This window comes from Hyperolius riggenbachi, chromosome 11 (assembly GCF_040937935.1).
Source record: "Hyperolius riggenbachi isolate aHypRig1 chromosome 11, aHypRig1.pri, whole genome shotgun sequence".
Classification (NCBI taxonomy): domain Eukaryota; kingdom Metazoa; phylum Chordata; class Amphibia; order Anura; family Hyperoliidae; genus Hyperolius; species Hyperolius riggenbachi.
In genome coordinates, this window is record NC_090656.1 from 125056927 (window position 1) to 125070091 (window position 13165).

The 13165-nt window shown below is 42.5% G+C and overlaps 1 protein-coding gene across 4 annotated transcripts in view; it reads right to left on the reverse strand.

Moving 5' to 3' along the window:
• Positions 1-13165, reverse strand: part of AP2A2 (adaptor related protein complex 2 subunit alpha 2) — a 159871-nt gene that overhangs the window by 28618 nt on the left and 118088 nt on the right. The window contains exons 14-18 of one of the 4 annotated variants that reach the window (XM_068260807.1): positions 7898-8068; positions 6580-6681; positions 5017-5183; positions 4693-4770; positions 240-322 (exon numbers count right to left, since the gene is read on the reverse strand). In XM_068260807.1, coding sequence (XP_068116908.1) covers positions 240-322; positions 4693-4770; positions 5017-5183; positions 6580-6681; positions 7898-8068 — 601 coding nt within the window. The remainder of the gene's footprint in view (positions 1-239; positions 323-4692; positions 4771-5016; positions 5184-6579; positions 6682-7897; positions 8069-13165) is intronic. The other 3 variants (XM_068260808.1, XM_068260809.1, XM_068260810.1) reach the window with 3 other exon arrangements.

Consider the following 13165-nt stretch of genomic DNA (forward strand, 5'->3'; position numbering starts at 1 on the left):
GCACTTCATCGATTTTACTTGTTCCTCAGAGTACATCTTGAATTTCTTATTCAGATGGACATACGTCACTGTTTTGCAGCCAAGGACAGATGGAAGTTCTGTGGACATCACGCGTGAAAGGTGTACACCATGTCACATAAATGTTCAGGGATAAATGACTGCCGTTTCCATAACTTCATTTAGTACGGTTTTGAATTGGTTACTAATTCATTTCCTCTCAAAATATTATATATGCTCACCCAGGTTTTGCCGGAACTCTGATTTCAAGCCAATTTGGAGCAATGGATTCTCAAAGAGAATGCCGTTATTTTTGCAGATAAACCTTTAAAAAAACAAAACAGAAAACCAAAGATGCAATCATAAGTCAATTCCTTTACAGAAGACATTTTCATTTTCCAGGCAATAGTATTCTATTAATGAGGGGAAAAGGGAAGGTATGACTAAATTTACTAAAGCACAACTGGGACACGACATACTGCATACTAAAGCATCGATTTTCAAATATACAAAAGGTATGAGTAATGTTTAATGTAATACAAGTACTTAATGAATTGCAATAATTATTTTAATGCTTCTAGACAGTATAGCTTCTGTTCGTATTTGTTTCCACAGAAATCACCGTGTTGGGTATTTTGAGGAGTGAGAGCTCAATATGGGCATGTTGGGCGTAACACAACATATCTTAGAATGGGCCTGTCATAAGGTAACCAAGATAATGCTGCAAAGGAGAAAGGAGTGAAGATGGACATTATGCATTGTGCTTCGCTCTGTATTGGATTCTGAAGGCGATCCTATTTAAAACGGTTTCCATCTGTTCAAACATTAACACATTGCCACTAGATACTAGAATGTCTTACATATAAACAAAAAAGTTTGCCTTCTTAAAGAGACTAACAACATTTTCAGCCTTATTTCTTCTATCCTGTAAGTTCCTATACCTGTTCTAATGTGGTCGGTCTTACTGCAGCCTTTCCTAGTTGCACAGTGGCTGTATTATCTGTTATACAATCTAATCTTCTTTCCTTTGTCAGCTTTGTCAGGCTCAGGCAGGAATGTGCTGCTCTGCTTGTGATAGGCAGAAGCTATACACACCCTCTCCACGCCCCCTGCAGGCTCTGTATGACTCACAGACTGAGCTTCTCTCAGCCTATCACATACTGGTTAGCAGCCATGTTTTTTGTTTGTAAACGCTGCCTAAAACTGGCAATTACAAGCCAGGATTGCAGAAGGGAGTGGTAAAAACAGCAAAGAGGGGCCCAGGAGAACATAATGAATAGAATGGTATGCTTTTTATTGTAAGAATTTTAGAGTACAGATTCTCTTTAAAACAGAAGGTATTACGATTGTTCAGGTTGGAATGAGAATATGATGTCTCCCACAATGCATCACAGATGAATATGCAAATCACCCTTTGTTGTCCCTGCAAGCTAGCCACACCTCCAGAACTTTTGAAATGCAATTATGTGTAAGCTTGTTAATTGTACAGAGCTGTACAATTAACAATTATTGTATAAGTGTAAAATTCACTGGGTTTCGGTGCATAGATCTGCCCCCTTGCAGAAAATGGCCCTGGATTTATTTATATTAGATATAGAGAAAGTAAAGACTTTCTTCAAGGCGGCAGGGCTACACGCTGCAAACCAGCATATATGGGGCTCCGATGAATCTCATTATACAGACAACATACTGGGGCACTCACGTTGACAATGACAGGCAAGGAAGGCTGACAGGGTAAAGTGTCAGCTTCCTGGCCAAGAGCTTTTTTTCCCCAAAAGCAGATGCCGTCTTAATAGAACTTTAAAATTCCTAAGCTTTGGCAGTGATGAAATGCATTTTATGTTATATACTTTTAATCAACAAGACTAATATGCAAATGAGAGGAATTGGAGAGGGAGGAACCCCAAACTGAGGAGTCAGAGAATTTTTGTAGCAACTCCACAGCCCTGCATAAAGCTATAATAAATACAACTGGGGTCTTTAAATTTGGAGATGGACTTGGATGCTCTGCTTGGAGTTATTTACTACCAGGCAGCAGGAAAAGTAAATACAATTTTGGGACACATAAAAAGAAATAAGCAAGTTCCACATTTACTCTTCTCTATAATCTTCCTTTGCAGCATTAGGACTATCCAGGCCCACTTCAACATGTCTGTTGAAAACTTTAGAACAAATTAAATCGGTGATTTCTATGTAGTGACCCAAACGTTACTTTAGTAAATCTACCAAGGTCATACATGGCAGCATTTTGAAGACTATAAAATGCTGAGGGGACAAACTATTAAGACTAGAAGAAAGCATAAACTAAAGAATATTCAGAATTTTCTGCAGATCATCTGCCAGGGAAGTCCACCAGTTATTCAATCACGTGTGGATAGTGGACTGACACACAACCATGTTAGATATGTTGAGGATAGAGGGCAATCATACTGCAATGCATGCAAAAGTCATCAGAAAGCTCCAGGGTTTCACCTAGGGTGGCCCTCTGATACATGCCATTTGTTACATGGATAGATGGAAGATTTCTGCATGTAACAGCTGTCTGGTTAAAGCAGCAGTGAGGTCTGATCTACCTGACTACAAATAATCTTATTAACCAATTGCTTCAAATATAAAGCTTTATGTATGCCTGTCTATTAAAAGTATTTTTTTTTATTCGTTACATTTAGTTTTTTTACTTTTTATTTTTTAAATTAGGTGAACAAAAATAATCAAACCTATAAATATTTCATATGTTCCATGTACTGTCCGTGGAGATCTGGCAGTTCTGACCCCTTACTGATAGGATATGGACTAGTCCATCTCCTCATGGGGAATTTTTATGGTGTACTTGATTTTCAGAAGCATTTACTGAATGAACAGCAGTAGCTCAGTCCAACTGCCAGAATACTGTGCGAGTGAGTAGGAAGGTCGGCCAACATCTTTTCTACAGGTCGTTGCCAAAGAGTGATTTTAAAAAGAATATAGGAAACCTTGAAGCTTCCCCATGAGGAGGTATACTAGTCCAAAACCTGTCACCAAAAGGTTCAGAGCTGTTTGATTATCAATGCTGAATGAAAGTGCTAGCTACAGAGGCAACCAACCATTACTGGTACTTTTTACTTTTGGACACATTTACTTCATATACCGTATGTGTGTGTTCACATGCACGTTAAATTTTACAGGTTTCATCATAATTGGGGATGATCAATCAATTTCTCTTAGCATTCATATTTTATGTATATGTTATGCAGCTTGAACTTGGACCAATAGAAATCAACAGAAATTATTCTGATTGATCCATTTTCAAAAGGCATTTCATTTACATGAAATTTGAATGCTAGGAGAAATTAATTTTCATCTCATTGATGAAACCTAGTCATAAATCTTCTTTAAACATGTGATTTTGGAAAAGCAAAAGGGTGACTGGGCACGAAGCTGGCCTTATTGGAATACGGCCAAGTTGGGTGCTGCTAAAGCTGCAATACTATAATTTGCGGCCCGTGCACGGGTAATTCAGGTGCCAGTAAAAACCCCACTCTGAATTACTTCTTGCTTTGAGATACAGTACTATGACTCAGGCCTGGTGCACACCAAAACCCGCTAGCAGATCCGCAAAATGCTAGCAGATTTTGAAACGCTTTTTCTTATTTTTCTGTAGCGTTTTAGCTAGCGTTTTGCGGTTCTGTGTAGCGGTTTTGGTGTAATAGATTTCATATATTGTTACAGTAAAGCTGTTACTGAACAGCTTCTGTAACAAAAATGCCGGCAAAACCGTTCTGAACAGGCGTTTTTCAGAGCGGTTTGCGTTTTTCCTATACTTAACAAGCGGCTGCAGAAACGCTAAAAAAGCCGCTCGGTGTGCACCAGCCCTCAGAGAGGGAATAGTTTTTAACGCTGCTGGGAATTTCATTATTCAGCTCACCCTCCGCCCAACTAATCGGCGACGTTACGACACCTACACGACTGGGCACTAGGTTTGGACCAAAAAATTCTTATAAGCCTCTGCACATTTGGTAAAGTATCCCAAAAAATGTTGGGCTTATCATTTCATCCTGACTGGATGGGGAAGGCAGACACATGCCCAAATCAAAGGCCACTAAATGGGGGTAGACAGGTAGCAACAACATCTCAAATATTCCTGTCCCAAACGAGAGACAGTATTACTGAACTCCTCCTTTAAATGTGCTGAATTGAATACTGTCTTGCCTCCAATTTTACGAGCCTCAAGCATGACCTCAAACAATTTACATTTCTCATGGAAAATGATAAGCAAAGACTGGATACTAAGTAAAAATTCACCTAAGGCTCTGAAATAAATCAAACATTGCCATTTAATTGTTAGTCAGCAGCAAACTAGATTGCAATTTTCTTTTTCTTAAAATGGAAATTATTTCAGTTGAACTTTTTCATATAATTCTTTATTAGTCATATCCAGCACAAAGTGTTCTTCTAATGAAAAGGTTAGGTTTATCTACACAAGGCAAGCAGGGCAATCAAAGACTTATTTCTCATTTTGTAAACTGCCAATATCATAATGATACCAATTAGTCTAATAGCTACACAGCTAAGGTTTCTAGATTACTTCTCTGACAGTCTTCACTGCTGCTTTAAATCCATGTACACCTAGAAATGAGGAAGCCGATCTGCAGCAAGTAAAGGAGGATGGTTGGAGAAAACCAGATGTGCCTTTCTGGTTGGGTTTCGTATGCTTACTTGTGGAAGAAATCATCAGCATCAAGTACAGAAGGGTCTGGCTCCCCAGACGCCCCTTCTGTGGGAGTTGGGACATCGCTGTACCAGGCATCGGCGGCAAAGAGAAAAATCAAGGGGAGAAGAGGCAGCAACACGGAGCACCATTAGTTCCCCTACTCCCATCATGCACTCTAACAAAATACAACTTTTAACTGCTTACATTTAGACAAGCATTTAAATATTGTTATTTTGGATTTGGGACAATACATTTTTATTTTATATTTACAGGATGCTGCTAAGGAAAGTGCATTTCTTGCACCCCTTACCCTTTCAGCATCACCCTACCTCGAAAAGTTCTCCTCTGGCCCTGTAGATACAGCAGCAACTGGAAGTGAAGCATCTGCAAAGACATCCACAAGCAGGCTATCAGAAGCAGCAGCAGGAGGTGCACCAGGACTGGTAGTAGAGGGAGCTCCCAAGCCCAAGAGGTCAGCAGAAGGAGAGGGGGTAGACTGCAGGAAAAAAGCAAAACAAAACTATCACCAAAATTAAATTGCAGTGAGCCTGGAGACAAGGTAAGCATTTCCCAAGTTAGGTTTAAAGGGACTCCGAGCAGTGCAGAAACTATGGAAAGATGCATATCATTTTAAAGCGCTCTTTCTCCTCTTTCCAATGATATATAAACCGCCGCCCTATGCCTTTTAGTTTTCTCTATTTTCGCGATTGAAATCGCGGCCGCGGCAATTTAAATCGCAAAAATAGTGAAAACTAAAAGGCGTAGGGTGGTGGTTTATATATCATTGGAAAGAGGAGAAAGAGAGCTTTAAAATGATATGCATCTTTCCATAGTTTCTGCACTGCTCGGAGTCCCTTTAAAGATCAGGACTGGCACTGGAAGCATAGCAAAGCTTTACACAGCAAAGACACTACAATGGACCATGACTACACTTATTATAGTGGAGACCTTGCAAGATGCCTTATGATGGTAGGAGGGGAAGACAGGACTGTGCATGTTATAAAGAGAAGAAATTCCACTTTCATTGAAAAATTGCTGCAAACACAAGTTCGTTTTTTAAAAGGTATTTTTGTAATTTAAAAAATGTAAAAGTATGACCTATATTAACCTGCTGCCAGTTGTACATTTCCAGCACTGACTGAAGCAGAAAGCGCACGCCACCCCATGCATGAAATCTGGACTCTCTTTGCGGAGTATGTACTGGCTGGACGTTTCCCATGCTCCTGTATGGATAGTAACCCACACAGAGTAGGAGTCTGTTCCTCATTTTACATACCTTGACTTATTCACTGACAAACCTCAACACAGTCTAACTGTTGTGAAAAAAAACCCTGTTCTTTGCTACTGCTTTACAAGCTTACATGTGAGCAAACCGTAAAGCTTACCATTAATCTCTTAAATTGTAGTTGAAAGAGTATATTCTTGAATAACAGTTGATTTTCAACTCATAATTTGACCCTCAAGTTTAAAATTGTGGTGGCTGAAGTATAAGCTGGCAAAGGGCAGAGCGCCTGATCACAGGCAAGGCACATGCCTATTCCAAATCACAAATGAAAACAAAATGGGTAAAGAACATGCAAGTTAATCATATACCTTACAAAAAGGTAATTTATTGTAGTTAACATGTAATTTGGAAGTTTTGGTGCATTTCAAACAGATAGAAGAAAGCAATTGGGAAACAAATCAGTTCAAAGCGAAATACCTTAGAAAAAAAAAAAAAAAAAAAAGATACAGCTCAAACTCATCCCAATTAGGATGGTTTTAGTTTAATTATTTTGCATCAATAAAGCAAACCGCTTGCAAGCAAGAATGAGTGCTTTTAGTATCCAAATTCACACCCACAAATATTGAAGAAACTGGCAGTTTAAGTACGCTGCCAGAGGATAGTTTACTTCACAATCTGGGTACTGCCTGCTAGCTGAAAGGGGGGCCAGGAGAGAGGATGGACGAGGTCGGGACACACAGGTGAGATGATCTTCAAAGATGTGACATTGCTGCTTTGTCAGGAGAGAAAAAAAAAAAAAAAAGAAAAAAATGGAACAACCAAATGTAATGGCAGATGTGGTCATGCTCCAAGCATTACTCTGCTAAAGCCTTTAGGCCCGTTTCCACTACATGCGGATTCTGGATGCATAAAAACTGACTAATGAATGCCTACGGCCCGGTTTCCACTAAACGCGGTTTTTGTGATGCAGATTTCCCATAAGCATTCATTGGAGTCAGTTTTCTGCATCCAGAATCCGCATGTAGTGGAAACAGGCCCTAATGTAACACAATCATGAACAGAAGTTCTCAAATAAAAAGCACCAACAATTACAGACACAACCGGCGTACCTCACAACCCACAATGCATGCTGGGAGTCCCTAACAGCCTGATGGTGCCCAAACATCTGTCGATCTGCTACCATATTCACCATCAAATAGATGCCTCACTGATCAAATTTGAACACAGAACTATCAATTGGCTGCTCATACACTGCAGGCAGATTTCTAATAGATTTCAGCATGAAATCTATTGAAAATCATGCTAGCGCTGCCGCCTGCACCCCCCAAAGCTGTGTGTCCCCTCGTGCTTGTGGCGAGTGTTCACAGCTCCCCTCTCTGCTGGCATGACTTCAGGGCCTCATCCGGAGTCCCGTGGTACAGGGGCGCCAGGACACCAGCCATGATTTAATCGGGCAATGGGAAATCAAACATTGTTGCTGCTATGCACTCAATTCAGCACTTTCAAAAGGGATTTCCCTGCATGCCTGATCAATTCTTTCAACAGATTTCAGCTTGAAATCGTTGCAGCATCCATTCTCCTACAATTTGGTAAAATTATCAGATCGCAAGGTCAATTGGCCTGCAAAATTGAGTAATGCATCAGCAACCCTTGGTGGGGCTTCATCAGAACATTTGAGCTTTAAAGAGGCTTTAGCTAGATACAGTAAAAAAAAGTGCATATACATTGACCAAACCATAATCCAAGGCCGATGCTGGATGAAGATAGTACCATGAATAAGCACTAGGTTTCAATTGTAAAAAAAAAGCAAATTCTCATTAAACATGCTGTAAGCCAGGGATTCATACTTGCTGTAACAATAAAATAATAATCAATGCCATGTTTACAAAAATCCAGGGTCAGCATAAACCATATCGTCAGTACAGTAAAAGGAAGGTGTTGTAACACAACAGCAGATGTGTACCACCAGTGCCCCTATGACTTACCGCTGTGCTAACAGGAGCGGGCTCAGTGCCCCCATTGACATCAGAGTGGTTCTTCTCCTTCTTTGTGTCTTCTAGGTCTGTGACTGTGCTGGGCCCCTTCTTTTTCTTCAGTTTGGCCAAAATAGAGGACTCTCGCTCAGGAAAAGGTGGCATTTCCTCTAAAACTGTAGCCTTAAAAAGAGAAAGTCAAATTGCAAACAACCTTATCATTCTGAAGAAAGAACAACGCTTGCAGCAGTGGCCTAAGCACTCAATTTCTGCAGAATAAACTAAAAGTAAACATTCAACAGCATGTTAACCACTTGCCGACCGCCCCCAGCCGATGGGCGGCGGCAAAGACTGGGCCCAAACGACCGCAATACGTCCATCGGCGGGGGCGGCTGCGGGAGTGGCTATGCGGCGATCGCGTCATTCGTGACGCGATCAGCCGCCGGGGACTCGCTCCGCCCACCGCTCGTAGTAACCCGCCGGCCGTTCGGAAGCGCCGGCGAGTTACTAGCACCCGGATCGTCGCTGCACATATGTATAATAGGCTTTGTAATGTATACAAAGCCTATTATACTGGCTGCCTCCTGCCCTGGTGGTCCCAGTGTCCGAGGGACCACCAGGGCAGGCTGCAGCCACCCTAGTCTGCACCCAAGCACACTGATTTCCCCCCCCCCCCCTGCCCCCTGATCGCCCACAGCACCCCTCAGACCCCCCCCTGCCCACCCCCCAGACCACTGTTTGCACCCAGTCACCCCCCTAATCACCCATCAATCACTCCCTGTCACTATCTGTCAACGCTTTTTTTTTTTTATCCCCCCCCCTGCCCACTGCCCCCTCCTGATCACCCCCCCACCCCTCAGATTCTCCCCAGACCCCCCCCCCCCCCGTGTACTGTGTGCATCTATCCCCCCTGATCACCTGTCAATCACCCCCTGTCACTGCTACCCATCAATCAGCCCCTAACCTGCCCCTTGCGGGCAATCTGATCACCCACCCACACCAATAGATCGCCCGCAGATCCGACATCAGATCACCTCCCAAGTGCAGTGTTTACATCTCTTCTCTCCTCTAAACACCCACTAATTACCCATCAATCACCCATCAATCACCCCCTATCACCACCTGTCACTTTTACCTATCAGATCAGACCCTAATCTGCCCCTTGCGGGCACCCAATCACCCGCCAACACGCTCAGATTGCCCTCTGACCCCCCCTTATCAATTCACCAGTGCAATATTTACATCTGTTATTCCCTGTAATAACCCACTGATCACCTGTCAATCACCCCCTGTCACTGCCACCCATCAATCACCCCCTGTCACTGCCACCCATCAATCAGCCCCTAACTTGCCCCTTGCGGGCAATCTGATCACCCACCCACACCAATAGATCGCCCGCAGATCCGACATCCGATCACCTCCCAAGTGCAGTGTTTACATCTCTTCTCTCCTCTAAACACCCACTAATTACCCATCAATCACCCCCTATCACCACCTGTCACGGTTACCCATCAGATTAGACCCTAATCTGCCCCTTGCGGGCACCCAATCACCCGCCCACACCTCAGAAAGTCCTCAGACCCCAGCCCTGATCACCTCGCTAGTGCATTGCTTGCATCTATTTCCCCCCTCTAATCACACCTTGAGACACCCATCAATCGCCCCCTGTCACCCCCTAGCACACCTACCCATCAGATCAGGCCCTAATTTGCCCCGTGTGGGCTCCTGATCACTCGGCCAAACCCTCAGATCCCCCTCAGACCCCCTTCCGATCACCTCCCCAGTGCATTGATTGCATCTATTTTCCCCTCTAACCGCCCCCTGAGACACCCATCAATCACCTCCTGTCACCCCCCTAGCACTCCTATCCATCAGATCAGGCCCAAAACATTCTGTCATCTAAGAGGCCACCCTGCTTATGACCGGTTCCACAAAATTTGCCCCCTCATAGACCACCTGTCATCAAAATTTGCAGATGCTTATACCCCTGATCAGTCATTTTGAGAAATTTGGTTTCCAGACTACTCACAGTTTTGGGCCCGTAAAATGCCAGGGCAGTATAGGAACCCCACAAGTGACCCCATTTTAGAAAGAAGACACCCCAAGGTATTCTGTTAGGTGTATGATGAGTTTATAGAAGATTTTATTTTTTGTCAAAAGTTAGAGGAAATTGGATTTTTATTGTTTTTTTCACAAAGTGTCATTTTTCACTAACTTGTGACAAAAAATAAAATCTTCTATGAACTCACCATACCCCTAACGGAATACCTTGGGGTGTCTTCTTTCTAAAATGGGGTCACTTGTGGGGTTCCTATACTGCCCTGGCATTTTAGGGGCCCTAAACCGTGAGGAGTAGTCTAGAAAACAAATGCCTCAAAATGACCTGTGAATAGGACGTTGGGCCCATTAGCGCACCTAGGCTGCAAAAAAGTGTCACACATGTGGTATCGCCATACTCAGAAGAAGTAGTATAATGTGTTTTGTGGTGTATTTTTACACATACCCATGCTGGGTGGGAGAAATCTCTCTGTAAATGGACAATTGTGTGTAAAAAAAATAAAAAATGTGTCATTTACAGAGATATTTCTCCCACCCAGCATGGTTATATGTAAAAATACACCACAAAATACATTACTACTTCTTCTGAGTACGGCGATACCACATGTGACACTTTTTTGCAGCCTAACTGTGCTAAGGGGCCCAAAGTCCAATGAGTACCTTTAGGATTTCACAGGTCATTTTGAGACATTTGGGTTCAAGACTACTCCTCACGGTTTAGGGCCCCTAAAATGCCAGGGCAGTATAGGAACCCCACAAGTGACCCCATTTTAGAAAGAAGACACCCCAAGGTATTCTGTTAGGTGTATGATGAGTTCATAGAAGATTTTATTTTTTGTCACAAGTTAGCGGAAATTGATATGTATTGTTTTTTTTTTCACAAAGTGTCATTTTCCGCTAACTTGTGACAAAAAAAAAAATCTTCTATGAACTCACCATACTCCTAACAGAATACCTTGGGGTGTCTTCTTTCTAAAATGGGGTCACTTGTGGGGTTCCTATACTGCCCTGGCATTTTAGGGGCCCTAAACCGTGAGCAGTAGTCTAGAATCCAAATGCCTCAAAATGACCTGTGAATAGGACGTTAGGCCCCTTAGCGCACCTAGGTTGCAAAAAAGTGTCACACATGTGGTATCGCCGTACTCAGAAGAAGTAGTATATTGTGTTTTGGGGTGTATTTTTACACATACCCATGCTGGGTGGGAGAAATATCTCTGTAAATGGACAATTGTGTGTAAAAAAAAAAATCAAACAATTGTCATTTACAGAGATATTTCTCCCACCCAGCATGGGTATGTGTAAAAATACACCCCAAAACACATTATACTACTTCTCCTGAGTACGGCGGTACCACATGTGTGGCACTTTTTTGCACCCTAAGTGCGCTAAGAGGCCCAAAGTCCAATGAGTACCTTTAGGATTTCACAGGTCATTTTGCGACATTTGGTTTCAAGACTACTCCTCACGGTTTAGGGCCCCTAAAATGCCAGGGCAGTATAGGAACCCCAGAAATGACCCCATTTTAGAAAGAAGACACCCCAAGGTATTCCGTTAGGAGTATGGTGAGTTCATAGAAGATTTTATTTTTTGTCACAAGTTAGCGGAAAATGACACTTTGTGAAAAAAAACAATTAAAATCAATTTCCGCTAACTTGTAACAAAAAAAAAAAAAAATCTTCTATGAACTCACCATCCTCCTAACGGAATACCTTGGGGTGTCTTCTTTCTAAAATGGGGTAATTTGTGGGGTTCCTATACTGTCCTGGCATTTTAGGGGCCCTAAACCGTGAGGAGTAGTCTTGAAACGAAATTTCTCAAAATGACCTGTGAAATCCTAAAGGTACTAATTGAACTTTGGGACCCTTAGCGCAGTTAGGGTGCAAAAAAGTGCCACACATGTGGTATTGCCGTACTCAGGAGAAGTAGTATAATGTGTTTTGGGGTGTATTTTTCCACATACCCATGCTGAGTGGGAGAAATATCTCTATAAATAGACAATTGTGTGTAAAAAAAATAAAACAATTGTCATTTACGGAGATATTTCTCCCACCCAGCATGTGTATGTGTAAAAATACACCCCAAAACACATACTACTTCTCCTGAGTACGGCAATACCACATGTGTGGCACTTTTTTGCAGCCTAACTGCGCTAAGGGGCCAAAAGTCCAATGAGCATCTTTAGGCTTTACAGGGGTGCTTACAATTAGGCACCCCCAAAATGCCAGGACAGTGAACACACCCCACAAATGACCCCATTTTGGAAAGTAGACACTTCAAGGTATTCAGAGAGGAGCATAGTGAGTCCGTGGCAGATTTCATTTTTTTTTTGTCGCAAGTTAGAAGAAATGGAAACTTTTTTTTTTCTTTTTTTTTGTCAGAAAGTGTCATTTTCCGCTAACTTGTGACAAAATATAAAATCTTCTATGAACTCACCATGCCTCTCACTGAATACTTTGGGATGTCTTCTTTCCAAAATGGGGTCATTTGGGGGGTATTTGTACTATCCTGGAATTTTAGCCCCTCATGAAACCTGACAGGTGCGCAGAAAAGTCAGAGATGCTTGAAAATGGGAAAATTCACTTTTGGCACCATAGTTTGTAAACGCTATAACTTTTACCCAATCCAATAAATATACACTGAATGGTTTTTTTTTAATTAAAGACATGTAGCAGAATAACTTTCGCGCTCAAATGTATAGGAAATTTTACTTTATTTGAAAAATGTCAGCACAGCAAGTTAAAAAAGTCATTTTTTTGCCAAAATTCATGTCTTTTTTGATGAATATAATAAAAACTAAAACTCGCAGCAGCAATCAAATAGCAGCAAAAGAAAGCTGTATTAGTGACAAGAAAAGGAGGTAAAATTCCTTTAGGTGGTATGTTGTATGACCGAGCAATAAACCGTGAAAGCTGCAGTGGTCTGAATGGAGAAAAAGGCTCTGGTCCTTAAAGAGAGTCTGAAGCGAGAATAAATCTCGCTTCAGACCTCATAAATAGCAGGGGCACGTGTGCCCCTGCTAAAACGCCGCTATAGCGCGGCTTAACGGGGGTCCCTTCACCCCCAAATCCCCCTCGATACACCCGGGGAGCGCTTCCTGGTTGGGGCAGGGCTAACCGCCGCAGCCCTGCCCCACGCGCGTCTGTCAGCGCGTATCTCCGCCTCTCCCCCGCCCCTCTCAGTCTTCCTTCACTGAGAGGGGCGGGGGAGAGGCGGCGATGCGCC